Source organism: Pinus tabuliformis, chromosome 5_2, assembly GCF_031772625.1.
Source record: "Pinus tabuliformis cultivar Carrire ecotype Pingquan chromosome 5_2, CPIR1, whole genome shotgun sequence".
Taxonomy (NCBI): domain Eukaryota; kingdom Viridiplantae; phylum Streptophyta; class Pinopsida; order Pinales; family Pinaceae; genus Pinus; species Pinus tabuliformis.
Genome location: NC_142306.1, coordinates 1,061,661,618 through 1,061,679,823, shown reverse-complemented (window position 1 = coordinate 1,061,679,823; position 18,206 = coordinate 1,061,661,618). Strand labels below are relative to the sequence as shown.

At 38.6% G+C, this 18,206-nt stretch overlaps 1 protein-coding gene and 2 pseudogenes across 2 annotated transcripts; 1 reads left to right on the top strand and 2 right to left on the bottom strand.

Moving 5' to 3' along the window:
- Positions 1–5,372: 5,372 nt before the first annotated feature.
- On the bottom strand, positions 5,373–7,167 carry LOC149162899 (amino acid transporter AVT6E pseudogene; annotated as a pseudogene).
- Positions 6,900–12,094, bottom strand: LOC149162898 (gibberellic acid methyltransferase 2-like; annotated as a pseudogene). The gene is made up of 5 exons (XR_016261464.1): positions 12,085–12,094; positions 11,765–11,828; positions 9,405–9,860; positions 7,119–7,734; positions 6,900–7,037 (listed from the first exon to the last, which is right to left on the bottom strand). The product of XR_016261464.1 is annotated as a gibberellic acid methyltransferase 2-like (transcript).
- Positions 12,095–13,794: 1,700 nt separating this feature from the next.
- On the top strand, positions 13,795–14,505 carry LOC149162897 (uncharacterized). Its single transcript, XM_089435302.1, has one exon. It carries the CDS (start codon positions 13,795–13,797, stop codon positions 14,503–14,505), a length of 711 nt encoding a protein of 236 aa, XP_089291428.1.
- Positions 14,506–18,206: the final 3,701 nt, after the last annotated feature.

Here is an 18,206-nt window from a genome sequence, read left to right as displayed (position 1 = left end):
AGTTGGTGCATTGCATAGACCATGATTAATCACTAAGACCAACCTTATCTGGTTTTGAAAGCGAGCTTCCAGGTATCTTCTTCTTTGACTCGAACTTGGTGATACCCTGAATTTAAATCTAACTTTGTGAAGTATTTTACTTGTTTCAATTGGTCCAACATATCATCAATTCTAGGCAAGGGGTGCCTTTTCTTTGGCTAATTTTGTTTAATGGCTTGTAATCAACACACATTCCCCAAGTCCCATCCTTCTTTGGCACAATTATGATAGGTGACCCACATTATGACGCACTTGATTGAATACTAGTTTGCTCCAGTAGTTGTTGCAACTGCTTGTTCACCTCATTTGCTTCTATAACATATCAAATACAAGAGTTATAAGAAACATCACTTTGAAGAAGGAGAGTATAAGTTGTGATGGCAAATCGTTTCTTTTAAAAAATATATAGTTTCAAAAGCCTCCTCCCCAATTTGGAGGGTTGAATTTAATGAAAACATTGAGTGCACCTCAAATGTCCACCAAGGATAAATTTAAGCAAATCTATGTTGTTTTGAATAAGATCTCATGATTAATATTGCAATACCTAGTCCAATCAACAAAAAATGTTGACTATTTATAAATTACATATATTTAAAATAATTACATTATATGCAAATATTCATAAAAAAATATAAATGTGCTAGTGTGCATTGACATAACCAAAAAGAGAGACAATAATTTATTGTAGACAAGGGTCAGAGTTGAAGTTATTACAGTTTTGGGCCTTTTATACTATGCAAAGAAGCTGAGTATAGACTCACAGGTTATCAAATGGCTTAATAAACGATCCACTTTCAAGCTGCCTTTACTTTTCAAGTGCAAGTTTATTCTGTTATTAAAGTTGAAATTTTGTTCATGTTGGCCAAAATAAAAATTAAAAATAAAAATAATTTTATATAGTTATTCAAACTCAAGGTATATGATAACATAACTATTATTAAATAAATAAAATAATTGAGAGATTTGATTTCTCTCGTGGCAGGATAGATCTAGAATTAGATAGATCTAAGTTGATGTAACACCTAGATAAAATATTTAAATTTATAACACTAAATTAACAGAAATGTTAATTCCTTAAAGTCCCAGATTCAAATCCTCCCTGCATAAAAATATACCAAAAAAACAAAACAAAAACATCAGAAATAAACATTGAAAATAAAAAACATCATAAATAAACATGGAAAATATAAAATAAGAAAAGGAAAATGAAAAAAAAAAAAATGTACTCCTCTCGTAATTTCGACAAAAACCATCCAATCTACTTTTGCTTTTTATAAAATCAATACGAATGAAAAAAAGCAAAAAGCAAAAATAATTTACGGGTATTCGATCCCATCAGAGGCAGTTGTCATGCACGCCGAGTAACCCAAATTCGAAACGTCAAACTCACAAATCACATCGGTTGCTTTTACGACAGCAGAGGATAGGAGTAGTGGTTAAACTGAAAAAGTATTTATTCGTTTTTCACTTATCTCATTATCATTTATTAGCATTTTCAAAATGCTTAAACTAGAAATTGCCCTAAAAAGTGCAAAAAGAGGCCGATAGATTTTTTAAATTAGAAAAATAGTATGGAAATTGGAAAAATGATAAAAAAATGCATTTATAGATATGTATTCAACTCATAAAAATGAAGGACCCCATAACAAAAATGAATAATATATATTATAATTTTTAAAATATAATAATTAAAAATTAAATCTTATTGTTTTGAAAAAATTATTAACAATTAATTATTTAATGATTAACATTTATGAATTCCACAATTTACTTCTCATTACGATTGTTAGATTTAAAATAATATGTTTTTATCAACTAAATAAAATGGTTGGTTTTTTTTCCTTGACTTCCATTTAGTATAAAAATCATGTACTAACATTTTAATGGAATTATTTCCTTCTATTTTCATGTTAAATTTAACCTTTTTCGCATTATTTCGTACATACATTTCATATATAATCATAATCATTTCTAATGATAACATATTATTTAATATTTCATACCTACATTTGATATATAGTCATTTCTAATGATAGCATATTATTTAACAATTCATGCCTAAACTGAAATTGGTCAATTTAACTTTGAGATACAATTAATTTAACTTTGGAATTAAGAGAGTTGGTCAATTTAACTTTGAGATACGTTTAATTTAACTTTGGAATTAAGGGAGTTCCATTATAATGTGTAATGGAGTGTCATTATAATGTGTAATGGAGTGTGTGGTTGAGGTACTTTTCTTTTTAATTATTAATTCTTATTATTTTTAATTCAGTTAATTTTAATATTTTTTTAATATAATATTATTTATTATTTTTTAATTGTTTTGTATTTTTTTAATACAATATTATTTTTTAATATAATATTATTTAATCCAAAATAGATTAGAGCTTACGTATACTTGTTCACAAGGGTGAAATGATGGATTTTATGATGGAGATTGGGAATAGGAGAGTTGTTCTAAATAGGGTAATCGACCATGTTCTAAATTGGCACTCAAGGTGCACAAGGGAGAATCAAAGGGTAAAAGCAAGTATGTTCTCTCAATGTTCACTTGTTTATGGAATGTTGAATCCATGTTGCAATGGGTGGAGGGATATATACTCTATTGGGAGTAGCACAACTTCATTGAGCTAGTTCACAGAAATGACACAAAAGGCTCATCAAGATCCTTCCTTATTCCAACTCTAGTTGTAGTCCATGGGAGCCAAAAATGGTTTATTCCAAACATAGAAATGCCAACTAAGGTAACATCTAACCCTATTGAAACCAATAATTACAAAAATTGCAATTGTAGTATTAGAGGAATTAATTAACGTAAATATTTGTTTTTAAATCGTGAAAGACCCTATAAACATAAACATGCCTATTACAGGTTATTAATAAGTTGTCACAAATTGTCACAATGGTGTTGTCAATTTTAAGCTAAAAGTTAAGTTGTAAAAGACCCTATAAACATAAACATGACTGTCACTAGTTATTAATAAGTTGTCACAATGCTGTTGTCAATTTTAAGCTAAAAAGTTAAGTTGTGAAAGACCCTATAAACATAAACATGACCGTCACTAGTTATTAATAAGTTGTCACAATGGTGTTGTCAATCTTAAATTAAAAAGTAAGTTGTGAAAACCCTATAAACATAACGATGACTGTTACTAATTATTAATAAATTATCACAATGGTATTATCAATTTTAAGCTAAAAAATGAGTTGCGAAAAAGCCCCATAAGCATTACCATCCGTGATTATTAATAAATATTCACAATGGTGTTGTTAGTTTTTGTTAGTTGTGAAAAACCCCATAAACATAAAGATGAAAGTTTTTATCACAGAAGGTTAGTTGTGAAAAGCCCTATAAACAATGTCACTAGTTAGTTGTTAATAAGCTTGCAAAAATGCATGCGAGACCTGGATAGGTTGGGCTGATTGATATCAATTGTGTATACTCCACTTATGGATAGGTGATTCATTTAAAGTTCTCACTGAGACCAATGGGCACTGCCTCTGGCTACCCAGCTCTTCTTTTAGTAAAAGCAGCCCAACTTATATATTTGTATTGTTCTTTTCTTGTTATTTTATCAGCCTAATAAGGGCTGGTTGAGTCGTGGATTCTGCAGCATTGACTTTTCATTATATGTGATCGATATCAATTGTGTATGCCCCACTTATGTATAGGTGATTCATTTAAAGTTCTCACTAAACCAATGGGCACTGCCCCTTGCTACCCTGCTCTTCTTTTAGTAAAAGCAGCCCAACTTATATATTTGTATGGATATTTTCTTGTTATTTTATCAGCCTAATAAGGGTTGATTGAGTTGTGGATTCTGCATGCTACTGACGCTGATTACTACAGTTCCACGTATTGATCGTGATTATAGCAATTCACACATTAACCTAAATACTTTTTTTAGTGAATAGTTAATGACTTTGAGGCAGATAGATCAAAGGAAAGTACAGGACACCAAATTGGTGGTAAACAATAGGCATCCTGGAGCAATGCTTTAATTGTTGTATATGTGTAGATATATTGTCGATATGTGTGCATGTGTCCAATATATACAACAATTAATGATGCACTGTGAGGTGCATAATGCTGTGAAGTGGTAGGCCGTCATGGTTACACCGAGTGGTTGGGACTCATTGTTTATGCTGTTCACCTCGGTTTAAATCTCTGGATACCTACTGATGGATGATGGTGGGCTTTGCATGAAAAAAATAAGGGTTATAGTGATTACTTGGGGTTTTGATCCTGTGTCACGTGGATGAGATTTTGACTGGTTACTAATTTTGTTGGGTTAGTAAAAATAGCATGCCAACATGGTAATAAATTATCTGGAGAACGACTCTAACAAAGCAGCTACACTAGTATGTAAAAGATTGTTTCAAGAATTATATCAAAAGTATATATGAAAAAGCAACAGTAAACTTGAATTTTGGAAACGGAATCAAATCCATAGATAAGAAACAGGATGTAAAATATCATGTACAAGGAAGCACACATAATATACAGTGCTTCATGATGCAACGATTGGTCCCATGCACATAAACATGGCTATGTTTGGGTGGAATCCATCAAGCTATGGAAACAAAGGTATTTCTGCTTTGAAAATGCATCTTATATTCCATTATTAGACAACAAAAATTACATCAAGAATTATAGGCTGTGGCACCAAAGCATGAACATGCAAGCCTCCATGATTTAAAATGCCTAAAATTCCATGCAGTCAACAAATTATTTAAACCCGATGAAGGAATGTCCGTGAGTATGTATGGTACCAAACTTGAAAAGTCGATAGTGCATGCAAAGAGTCTCTCTAGGAGCAATAAAACAGGTTGCAGTGTACTAAAACTTTTGGGAATAACATGTTGGCCTCTCATATGCCTATAATGTAACTGCAAAAATATAAATATACTAAACTGGCAATACCAATGACCAAAAAATCATACCTGTGTATGATTTCAAGTCAATGAAGATTCAAGAAAGATGGTTTCTAATTTTTGCAGGTTGTTTCCCCATCCATGAATCAATCATGTTCCTTTACTCTGTTTCTCAGTTGCATATCCTCATTTGTTGAAGTTTTTCTTCCTGGGCAAACTACTATCATACTTAAAAGCATGCAACATAAAAATAACTGTAGGCCTTTAGAAGGAGATCATACTGCTTGGCTCAGAAGCTGAACAAAACAAACATTCATGTATTTGAGTAGGGTTTTTTCAACTCTAGCAAGAAGAATGCATTTTAACACATGATATCTCTCAGCTTTCAAAAAGAGTTAAAACCAATTTAAACTGCAGATTGTACAACCCAAGCAGGACACTTGGCATGAAAAAGCGAGCTATAGCTCATGGAATTAGACTGTGTCTACATCCCATATTCAAGTGTTCTTGCCTGTATGCTCAATTATGTGCATGGATAAATCACAAAGTGCTTTTCAGTTCTCCTGTCTGAATCAGCAAGCCTTGAAAAAAATTAGGCTGATGAGATATAACATTATAAGAATAAGGCCCTTCCCAACATAGCGCCACTTCTAGAATATATTTAGTTATTTCCAGTGGTAAGATTTAAAAGATTTCCAAGAACTCCTATAATGCTCACAACCAATGCCATGACAAGCATAGCCCACGGGAGAATCTTCTTCCTTAATCCTAAGCTTTGCTCTCGTTGGTTGGGGTGAGACCTCAGGGCTATCAAAGCAGGAAATATGAAACCTAAAGATAGACGTGTGGTTGCTCCTGTGAACTGAAAAGCTACCCAAATATTGGGAATCAAAGTAGATCCCATGTAAAGAAAAACCAAAACAGTGATAGTCAAGATGACAAACCTCCTGTTGCTCTCAGAGAGGGGCTTCGATCCCTTGAAGACCATGCAATCCATTGTTTGCCGAAGTGAAAAATGGATCATAGGAAAAACAAGCATCAAATGGAGCACATATCCAAACCTAATAATGTTATCAAGAATGGAACTGAAAGGAATTTCAAGGTCTTTGTCAAAATTTGACGAAATATCTGAATCTGTAGATTGCCCAAATAGAAGATAACCTGATATTGCAGTAGATTCGTACACCAACACACACAGCACTGTGGTGATCCTTCCAACCCTGTTCATCTTAGCAGGCGTTCTATCCTGCATTTCGTTATAGATCGGCTGTACATTGAAATGACATATGTATGCATTGGTCATGATTGGGATTACCACGAGAAGATCCAAAATTGCCCTTTTGGACCCAACATCAGGAAGCAGCCGAGGCCTCTCGATCTTGCCTTCTATAAGCCTAACAAAGGCAATAATTGATGACAAAACAACAAAAACAACTGCAAGTGCAACAGATGCAGCAGATGTGAATTTCAATGAATCTATCTTCTTAAGAGCACAGAGAGGCGCCAGAACAAATACCATTGTGATGAAAACTATCAGTCTCCGATCGCTCCACCACCCTTCCTTTCCTGTCCATTGATCAAAAAGCCCCTGGTGATGCGAAGATGAGGACATCACATCTCCCATGATAATTAAATAAACAATCATAATCCCTGCATTGTTTACAATAATACAAATCTTTGATAAAACCCTGGCAGAGTGCCCACAAACAGATTCAACAGTTTCACCATAATTAGAAGCTTTCAGGCGAACAGAAAACTCGACTAGCAACTCAATGCTTATTTCCGAGAGAATACCCATCAGGATTATCACTGCAAAGCATAATGGCAGACCCAAAACTTTCATTGTTGCAGGCAGTGCCATAATTCCTGCACCAATTACAGTCGTCGCCAGATTGAAAACTGCATTAGGGATACCAGATCCAGACGCCACTTCTGCTATCCCTGATTTTTCTGTTGACAATAGGGGTAAAGCATCACTGTCTTCCGAACGCAATGCCTTTGAGGTAACCCCATTGACAGACTTCTTGATCTCTGCCTCGTTGTCCAGCGATATGTCCTGCGTGATGGACACTGGGTTTTAGTCTGCACGCCCAGTTTTATGTCGCTTGCCTAGTTTTCCCCTGCACGCCAAATATTAAGAACACAAAACATATTATAATTTATATTCAAAAACAAAATAAATGAAACTAATCATACCTTACCCTCTCCTGTAGCCGTTGCCATTGTATCTGTGAAATCTGCCCATTCCATTTGTGACCGTAATTATCTGTAAAATCTACTACCCATTCTATCTATGAAATCTACAGCAGCTGGGCTGTTTGGGCTGTTTCAATTTCTCCACCACTAAACCAAGACATTAAACCAAGCGAAAATATAACAGTGAAAACAATTAAAACAAGGAAGACAAGATGGAACATAAAGAACAGAGAATTAGCATGGCCATGCAACAAACAAATTAAAAAATTAACCATCAGAGAAAAGATGACACCCAAAACAATTGCAAAAACAAAAAAATAAAACAACACACGTAAAATTGGTTGGCTCTTCCCATGTATCTTCAAAGTCGTGGCCACAGAATTCGCCTCCGGCGGAGACTTGCTGTGCAGGAGGCCAACTAACGGGCCTCCCCATCAAACACAAGAAAAGCACGCCTCCCGGTGCCATTTCTTGCACTCTGCAGTTAAAGAAAGTGTTGAGGTCCTTTTCAGATTGCTTTGAATAAGCTTCTGCAACATCCTGCCTGCCTCTGTCGATCCACACTCTTCGCTTATCATATATCTATAAGGGCGAACCCTTCGTAACAACAGCCTGAGGCACCTGCAATAATGATAATGTTTTTTTTTTTTCTAAGTAATACTAAACTATTATATTACAGCAAGAGCAGAGTTACATTGTGAAAATTACAACGAGGCCGCGGCCCTGTAAAATTTGTCCGTGGACAGACAGTAGACACTTGAGAATTCTTGCCAGAATTGCATAGGACACATGGACAGAGGACACATGGATAAAGACTTAGAGCCACATTCATGCAGCTGACACATGGACATATACACTTGCAGAACATCGACACAGAACAGAGATAACATAAAACCGACACCATTACATAGAGACAGAGTGACAGACTCATATATAACCGCATAGGAAGCTGACTGAGAAAAATTCTTGCTGTAGAACCTGGAGTGCGAGCTGGGCATGTCAATCTTCGTCAGTGGTCTGCGGCTCATCTTCTGCCTTGCAGCGTGGAGGCTGAAGGATAGCTTTGCCAAGGTTGCGCGCTCCACGGTCGCTTGGGCCAGCGCCTGAGTCACCAACAGGCTCTCTCAGGCTCGCTCCCGGGTCATGTAAGGGCCGCATCATCTCAACAGCAGGGAATTCCATATCCACCATGGGAACAATCCCAGGAACACGCGGAGGGTTGGCCCGAGGGATGTCATCCTCATCTTCCCATGGATTGCTACAATGCTCAACAGAGACAGTCACAAAGAAAGTGGAATTAGCTAAGGTGCAGGGGAGGCGGTAACGCACCATTTGGTGTTCCGTGTGCCCACAATCCATGCGCGCAGGCTGTTCCCCCATTCTGCCTCTGCCCGGGGGCCTTCCCCTCGGCCTTCTACATTCAGAGGATTCCTCAATTGAGGAGGAAGTCGAGGGGGCTCTGCCACTATACCCACCCCTGCCGCCGCTGCCTCTTCCCCTAGTACGCTGCATGCTGGTCTTATGAGCAGAGCGCTTAATTCCACAGTGAAACAGCGGAGTCGGCCTAGAAATGCTGCCAGACCAGGTTTGAGTTTCCCAATTGCCGAGAGCAGTGGCAGCAGAGCCTTGACCCTCTTTCTTAATGTTTGATTGAGGGCTGAGACTCTGAGCCTCCACACTTTCTAACGAAGCCAGAACAGGACTTAACAATGGACGCGGATACGAGCTGAAGCTCCGAGTGCCCTCACCTTCTAACGAAGCCAGAGCAGGAGCTAACGAAAGGCGCATACAGAGAGGCGTTACCAAATTCTCAGAGGCGCAATTGGCTTGCTTGTGAGCTTGCCAATTGCCCCACTCCTCCGCAGCATCACACTCACATTCACAATCAAAGTTCAGAACCTCCGTCACCTCCGGCGAGAACGAAACAGTTGCAGCGAGAAATGGCGTAAGAATGTCTGGGAGAAGGCTGTTATTAAGCGCCATGATGCGCTTCTCAAGAATCGCCTTGATGGTCGACAGGACTTCTCTGTCAACCTTCTTAATTCCCCTCCTTAAATGCTGAAGGGTGGTAGAATGTATGCGTGTCCTTCTGTCATGCTTGGCTCGTCCGGGCGGACACATGCCCTTTGGACGAGCCTTGTGTGTCACATGGCTAGCGATCACCCGCATCCGGGGTGCAATAATGATAATGTTATCATTCACAAAGTTCATAAAATAATTTGGCAGTAAGGCTTAACCTATGATCATCAAACCACATTAATTTTATCTAACAATAATGATGCAGAACTGACCTGTGAAAGCCAATGAAGCGCCATGACAGAGAAACAGACATGAATGGTCGATCTCGGAAACACAACGTTGTAAAAGGATACGGGTACACCCGCAACAAAATAGCGAGAATGCCCACGCCGGTCCAGCAGACTGAAGAGCCCATTAAAGTCATTGCAAGGCAAATCAGAAAAATAAGCCTGGAACTCTGCCATTAAGGCCCCGCCATGGCCAATCCCACACAGATTTGTGAGTGTTTTGACAACGAAATCAACGTCTGATACCGTGTTTGTACCGGTAGCACAACCGAGATCTGCAATTTTGAGAGGGCCCTCTTTGGGAAATGCAAGCTTCTGAAGGGCTGCCTCAAGCATAAGCTGCAATACCTGGAAGACATTCTCTGCCTGTCGGAGTTTTCGGCGTAACATGCATCGCCATTGCCCGAGTACATGTGAAGAATTCCCTGGAGATTAATGCCGCTGTGAAAGATTCACATGTTAGAGACTCCCGTTAAACAATAATCCTGGAACTCCGGTAAAATGGGTAACAACTCACTATAAAATCGGCTGCAGAAACCACGTGTCAGGACAAGATTGCAGAAATCCCGATTGTGCTTCCGACGCCACGTGTCAGCATGAGGAACAAAGGGACGACGAAAGTCCCTTTCAGAGGAAGGCCTATCGGCCTAATTAATAATAATATTTAATAATTATTTTAAAAATGTAAATTTAATTAGTAAATTTAAAATTTTATTTATAAAAAATTGATTTTTTTGAATGTTACGTAGATTTGAAGTTAAGATAGATTTAGGTTGGTTTAATATATAAGTATTGTCTAAATATGTTATGTTTTGGAGTTTTTGGTCTTGCGATTTTTTTGACCGAATTTTGTTTTTCTTGTTTAAAATGAGGTTTTGACTATAATATAGATTCAACACCCTGAAAAACCCTTAGGGCACTCAAATTGTGAAGAGTTTAGAACTCAAACTTGCGATTCTAAGCAACATCCGCTAGATTTTGGGCAAATTAGACTAGAAAATATGCCGAAAAACCCTGCAAAACATAGGACATATAGAGTATGACTATATATATATATATACACACTATTTGGCAAAACCATGGGTTGTCAAAACCTAGAGCCCAAAAAACCCACTGTAAATTGACTATTTTACCTCAATTTCATTGTAATTATTATTATTTTTTAAAATTTTATTTTTTATGTAATTTGATTGAGTTAAAATGTTCACAACATAGGATATGACATTACAACATATAAGTTTCCGGGGTGTAACCCGCGAGATGAGGGTTCAAATCTCATTGAGTATATATATGACCTGTTGTGTCTTGGCTAGAAGAGTAGGCGACCCCATAGCGGACGTCTCGGCTCTTGTTGAGGCATAAGTTTCTTGCTATTGTGCGGCTTGCAGGCGGTTGCACGTAGCCTAGGTTTATAGTGGCAGCTAGTTAGATTTGATCCTGGGTCTGTTCAGGATAACTCTCACCACTTACCGATTGTCCTAGATTAAAAAAATAATAATGGGCTACTTTACTCTAGGTGCAAGATAAACAATAGCTTTTATTAACAAAATAGGAAAGTTGATTTATTGTAACACCAACCTAGATCCATCTTAACTCTGGATCTACCAAGCATCAAGACGGATCAGACCTCTTTTCATGTTGAAAAACGTTTGTATCTCAAAAGATTTGATCTCTCTCGACACTTGGTAGATACAAAATTAAGATGGATATAGGTTCATTTAATTATTAATTATAGTTATAATTATAAATATTAATATTAATTTTTTTTTGACCGAATCAAATAAACAAGAATTACAACATCTCTACCATAACATGGTGGAGAACACCACTTAAAGCAATAATATACTCTAATGAATTTTTAAAATAATAAAGAGTTATAATATAAAGTTTTGATTTTTCCATAAGATAAGAAAGAAATTTATTAAAAGTTTTGATTTTTCCATCAAATAACAAATATTTTTAATAAAAAGTTTTTTATTATTTTTTTCATAATTGAACATGCATTCAAACATAGTGCATCCATGGTTACACCTCACTTCTCTTTTTCATTGGTTAAAAGTTATCAAAGTCAATGGGTGTTTAGCTCAAGTGGTAGGGATGGTGGTTTGTCATCTCGTCCGATCGAGTTCAAGTCTCTGGAGACATGACCTGTCGTAGTAAGACCAGAAAGATAGACGTCCCATTAGAGTCTAGGATCTCAACTTGAGTTTCGACGATCTCTGAATATCCTAGTCTTAAATTAAATTATAAATTTATCATATATGTGACTTGTATATCTAAAAAAATTACAGCAGAACACAATAGAACTCAAATGAGTAAAGAAACAGGGTAAGGGTTTCACTTACCAGAGAAGGGGTCGACGAACTGCAAGCAGAGAGACGACAACAGGTCGCGAACCAGCAAGAGACCCTGCTCACAAGGAGCGTTCATTGTCAGGACCAGAAAGAGAAGCATAGCAAACACTAAAGCAAAGAAAGAAAACATACCTGAGGAGTTTGCTAATCGAGGTTGAGAATGAGGTCACCTCGTGGCCGCAACCTGAATGCTCAAGTAACCAGAAGTAATATTAAATAGCAGAGCCATCGAACAGTAACCAGTGAAACATAAACACAATAATGCCAGACACATTCAGGAGGAAATAAGTTTTCATCATGTCACAACAAACCTTCGGACATAGTCGCAGAACGCTGAAAGGCAGCCCAGAACCCTCAGGAAGACCGACGAGCAAATACAAGCATCCACCAAAACAGATAAAACACTAGCAGAGTCCTGCTACTAGACAAGTCGTGGCCAAACAACCAAGTGCCAGAGCAACATTAACGAAACCTTCAGGAGGAAAACCAGAGAGCAGACCCTCTCAGCGCAAACAAACAACAGTCGAAATGACGGACCAAGTGAGGAGCTAGGGTTACAAGCACAGTGACGGCGGAAGAACAGAGCCCGAGGTCAAGACAGGTGTCTCCCTCACAAGAGTACCGTAGCAATCACATTAATCACAACCAAAATATCTAAGTACCACTAAACCCTACCAAAATCATATATTTAATAATTTTGAATAAATCAAATCTTATGTCCGGTTAGAGTACGCGGGCTGGTCCCATCAAATTTTGGTGTCAGAGCAGGTTAGTGGACTGAAATGGAAGTTGGGAGAAGAGGTCATGGCAGAGCTATTCAAAGAGTCGTAGATGAGGGGTTGAGAGAAGAGCTTAGGATCTTGAATGCCCATTTGGCAGCATTAGAAGCAAGAAGGAGAAGGGATTCAAAAGTAGGAGATGACAGTGAGGAAGAGGCTGTAGTTACAACAGATGGATCAGATGAAGAAGGACCTGAGATTAAATTATTAAGGTCAGTTTTGTTGGCTAGCAGTAAGCCAAAACCTGAAATTCCGAACTATGATGGAAGTTTGTCCACAGAGGTGCTGTTGGACTGGATTAGTGAGTTGGATAAGTATTTTGAATGTGAGGAGGTCAACAAAGATAGGAGAGTTAAATTCGCTGCTACCAAGCTGAAGGGACACGTAGCCTTATGGTGGGACAGTGTCCAGGTAGAAAGGAGAAGATTGAACAAGTTACCAATTAAAAAGTGGACCAGAATAGTTGCCAAGATGAAGGGCAAATTTATGACCAGAGATTATCAGATTGCTTTACATCGATAGGTACAAAATTTGAAGCAGAGAGGAATGACGGTGAAAGAATATACTGAAGAATTCTATCGGGTGAACTTGAGAGCTGGATATACTGAAGACACCCCAGAGAAGACAACAAGGTTTGTGAATGGCCTAAGGCTGGAAATATTGGACGAAATAAGTATTCTTTCTCCAAAGAATATAGAAGAATCATATAAGATTGCCTTAAAGGCAGAAGAGAAGCTCACAAGAAAACAGAATGCCAGGAGGGGATGAGGAACATGTAGAGGAAAAGGAAAATCCTTTGGCAGAGGAAGGACTGCCAATAACAGTGAAGAGGGCAACAGTTCCAAACCTTTAGGGACAACAGAAAAGGATGGCAGCACAAGAGGAGGAAGGCCATACCAGAGAGGCAGGGGAAATGGCAGAGGCAGAGGAGCTGCCTACCAGTGCTACAAGTGCCACAAGTGGGGGCACAGATCCTTTGAATGTCCTGAAGGAGAACAGGCTGGTCAAAGAGGAGCATATGTTGCTCAGACAGAAGAAGCAGAGGCACCGCCTCAGGAGGTAGAAAATGCACCAGAGATAGGAGAGGCCTTAGTTTTGAATAAGGTATTGCTGAAACCAGCAAAAGAAACAGCTGAACAAACCCAAAGGAAGGCATTGTTCCGGACTGTGTGCAAGTCACATGGCAAATGATGCAAGTTGATTATAGACAGTGGAAGCACTGATAATCTGGTTGCAACAGAGATGGTGGAAAAATTGGGTCTGAAACGACTGAAGCATCCAACCCCCTATAAGGTGTCGTGGTTACAGAAGGGTCACCAACTACTGGTTGATGAGCAGTGTGAGGTGGAATTCCATATTGGCAGATATAAGGACAAAGTTATTTGTGACATCATTCCCATAGATGTGTGTCATATTTTGCTAGGAAGATCGTGGCAGTATGATCAGAAAGTCGTTCATGATGGGAAGACAAACTGTTACAAGTTTGTTAAGGATGGAATTAAGCATATGTTAGTGCCCATCAAGGAGGAGGAAACAACAGAAACTAGTGGAACAAAAGTGTTAAAACAATTTTTAAAGCAGATTGAAGATGATGAAGTGAAATATGTTGTTGTGAGAAGACCAAGAATAGTGTTGTTGCACACAGAAATTTCTGATTTACCTGCAAAAATTCAGGAAATGTTGCAAGAATTCAGCGACATTGTGGTGGATGATTTACCAGATAAATTTCCACCAAAGCGGAGTATCAATCATCACATAGATTTCATCCCTGGAGCTAGTCTACCGAATAAAGCTACTTACCGGATGAGCCCCAAAGACAACGAGGAGATTAGAAAACAGGTACAGGAATTGCTGGATAAGGGACTGATTCGGGAGAGCTTGAGCCCATGTGCAGTTTCGACGGTGCTTGCTCCCAAGAAAGGAGGCGAATGGCGGATGTGCACGGATTCGTGAGCAATAAACAAGATTACGATCAGATACAAGTTTCCATTGCCACGAATGGACGATATGATGGACTGTTTGAGTGGGGCAGCCTATTTTTCGAAGATAGATTTGAAGAGTGGATACCACCATATTAGAATCCGGGAAGGGGATGAATGGAAAACAACTTTCAAGACTAATGAAGGGCTATATGAATGGCTGGTGATGCCATTTGGGTTAAGTAATGCACCTAGTACTTTTATGCGCCTGATGAATGAAATGCTGAAGGAGTTCATTGGGAAATTTGTGATTGTGTATCTTGATGATATACTGATTTTTAGCAAAACCCGAGAGGAATATTTTCGACATGTTCGATCTGTTTTGGATAAATTGCAGCAAAACAAGTTGCTGATAAATTTGAAGAAATGAACTTTCTTTCAGAAGGAGTTGATCTATTTGGGTTTCATGATTGCAGAGAATGAGCTGAAAATGGACCCAGAAAAAGTTGTAGCTATACTTAGCTAGCCATCCCTTAAGAGTCTGTTCGAAGTACGAAGTTTTCATGGGTTGGCAAGTTTTTATCGTAAGTTTATAAGGGAATTTAGTGGAATATGCGCACCTATGTTGGATACAATCAAGAAGGCAAGTCAACCTTTTCAGTGGACTGAAGCGGCGGAAAGGAGTTTCCAGATGTTGAAAAAAAAGATCACTGACAGGCCAATTTTGAGGCTACCTGAATTCAACAAACTTTTTCAAGTTTGTTGTGATGCCAGTGGTACAACCATTGGGGCCGTACTCAGCTAAGAAGACAAACCTGTTACTTATTTCAGTGAAAATTTGAATGAAAGCAGGCATAAGTACTCATCATATGACAAGGAGACACTATTTGTTGGGTAATGAGTTTGTTTTGTTTTCAGATAATTCTGCATTGCAGTATGTTATGCAACAGCACAAACTGAACCACAAGCATGCGAAGTGGGTTGAATAATTGCAGAGTTATACGTTTGTGTTGAAACATATTAGTGGACATGCCAATAAGGTAGCAGATGCATTGCGCAGAAGGGTTTTGCTTTTGTAGGAGAGCACGATACAAGTGCTGGGTTTTGAACACCTGAAAGACTTGTATCAAACAGATGCAGATTTTAAGGAGGCTTATGAAGCCTGCCAAAACCCTTTGATGAGGAATAATAGTCCATGGCTGGACTATAACCTACAGGAGAAGCTGTTGTTTAAGGGAGGACATCTGTGTATTCCCGACTGTTCGATGAGGGAGAACATCATCCGGGAGAAACATAGTGGAGGTCTTGCCAGACATTTCAGCATTGACAAGACCTTGGATCAGCTCAGTCACTTTTATTATTGGCTGAGAATGCGAAGGAATGTGCAGCGATTTGTAACCAGGTGTAAAGTGTGTCAATTGGAAAAAGGACATAGTCAGAATACGAGACTCTACACACCACTGCCTATTCCAGGTAGACTGTGGGACTCAGTGAGCTTGGACTTTGTCTTGGGTTTACCGAGAACACAGCATGGTCATGACTCTGTGATGGTGGTAGTAGACCGATTTTCAAAAATGCCGCATTTTATTCCTTGTAGGAAAACCAGTGATGCCACTCACGTAGCACACTTGTTTTTCACAAAGATTGTCAGGTTACATGGCTTGCCTAAGTCCATTGTCTCTGACAGAGATGTGAAATTTATAGGACATTTTTGGCGCACCCTGTGGAAGAAGCTGGACACACATTGAACTTCATCTCCACTTATCACCCACAGACAAATGGGCAAACAGAGGTGGTGAACAAAAGTCTAGGAAACCTGCTAAGGAGTCTAATGGGAGAAAATTCACGTATGTGGGATCATGTGCTTGCTCAAGCAGAATTTGCTTACAACGATTCCCCAAATCGAAGCACAGGAAGCACTCCTTTTTAGATTGTGTACGGAATGCATCCCTGAGGAGTGCATGAACTGCGAGATTTGGGACAGCTAGAGAAAAGAAGTGCTAACACGGAAGACTTTGCAAGAGCAATTAATGACCTACATAAGCAAGTGAAGATGAAATTACAGGACAACAGTCAGAAGTACAAACAAAAAGTTGATTTGAAACGACGTGAGGTACAATTTAATGTGGGGGATCAGGTCTTGGCGCATCTATGCAAGGAACGATTTCCTAGGGGCGAATACAACAAGATGAAATTAAAAAAAATTGGACCTTGTAAGATTCTGCGCAAGTTTTCTGCAAATGCATATGAACTGCAATTGCCTCCATGTACAGGAATATTGCCCATTTTTAATGTGGCAGATTTATTTCCATACATTGCCAATTTGGAAGAGGACAGTTCGGCACAGGAAAAACATGACACCCACGAGGAGAGTAGTTCGTGGATGAGACAAATGCCTTCAGCTTAGCCGCTCGAAATCGAGGGAATCCTCGACACACAAGTGGCCAGGCGGACACGGAAGAAGGAGTACCTACAGTACCTCGTCAAGTGGAAGAACTGCCCTATAGAGGACAGTTCGTGGCTTGATGCGGGACAGATACAATGTGCAGGGTATTCTATCGAGGAGCTCATGGACCGGAGCCATGACTTTTTGTTACCCTGGGAGCTTGATGCAGGAGCATCCAACCAGGGGTAGACAAGTGGAGGTTTTTGACTCGCAAACTAAACAGGTTCACAGGTCATTTTCCTTGAGTTGTTTTTTTATTCTTATTTTATTTCCTTAGTTATCAACAATTGGGACAGGACAATAGATTCAGTTTCATTTTTCTGTTAAGATGTTTTGTTTTATTTATTTACAAAAAAACAAAACCTCTGCTTCTTTTAAACTAATCCTAGAATTTAGATAAATAGGAAATTGACAGTTTCTTATGGTAACTGTTAACAGTTTCCAAAACTGTTTAACACATCATATAAAAGCGAAAAGAAAAAATCATTGTGAGGTTGATTTCCATCATAGTAGAAGAGCAATAAAGAATTTACAAGTAATATTTTGCAGCCATCTGAATTCCATGTGCAATTAGTTTCTTTCCTGTTCTTAAAATATATTGAGCGCATTTCCAAACAGAAGCAAGCCTTGGAAATTGAAATCTCTAGCAGACATCAAGACAAACAAAGACAACAAGACCGAGAGCGTGAAAGTGTTGTTGCAAGCATATGGAGAGGAAACCATTGAAGAACCGACAAGCCTCACAAACAACCACTTACAGTTTTGAACAGTGACAAGTGTACAGTAAGGCGAACAAGCAGAGGGTTTCACATTTAACATCACCAGAATCACCAATATGAAAACAACATCAAAGTCCAGGTACTACAAGACTCATTATATAAATCTTTTCATTGCAAACACAGTTTGAAAGATAAGTTACAAGAGTCTTTGCAAAATAATTTATAAGTTAAGTTAAACAATTCATATTACAAGTAAACCGAAGACCTGGGTTCAAAACCCTGAATTACATATACATAAGTTAAACCAATTCATGTCACAAGTAGACCGAAGACCTGGGTTCGAAACCCTGAACATACGCTCACCCTAAAACCCCAAAGATCTTAAGCAAGACAAGCAACCTATCCATATTCCACAGAGGGACTAATTAAACAACAGAGAGGCCGGAGCCTGAAACTAAGGCACAACAGCATCAACAGGTTACAAGTATGAACATCATGGAAAGACCCTACCCCGTCTAGCAAAGCGCAAGAGGAGCTGAAGCCACCGTTGCTTGCTCGCCTTCCACCTGC

Coding starts and splice junctions, on each gene's coding strand:
- LOC149162897 (XM_089435302.1), top strand. CDS start 13,795: ATGGTGGAAAAATTGGGTCTGAAACGACTGAAGCATCCAACCCCCTAT.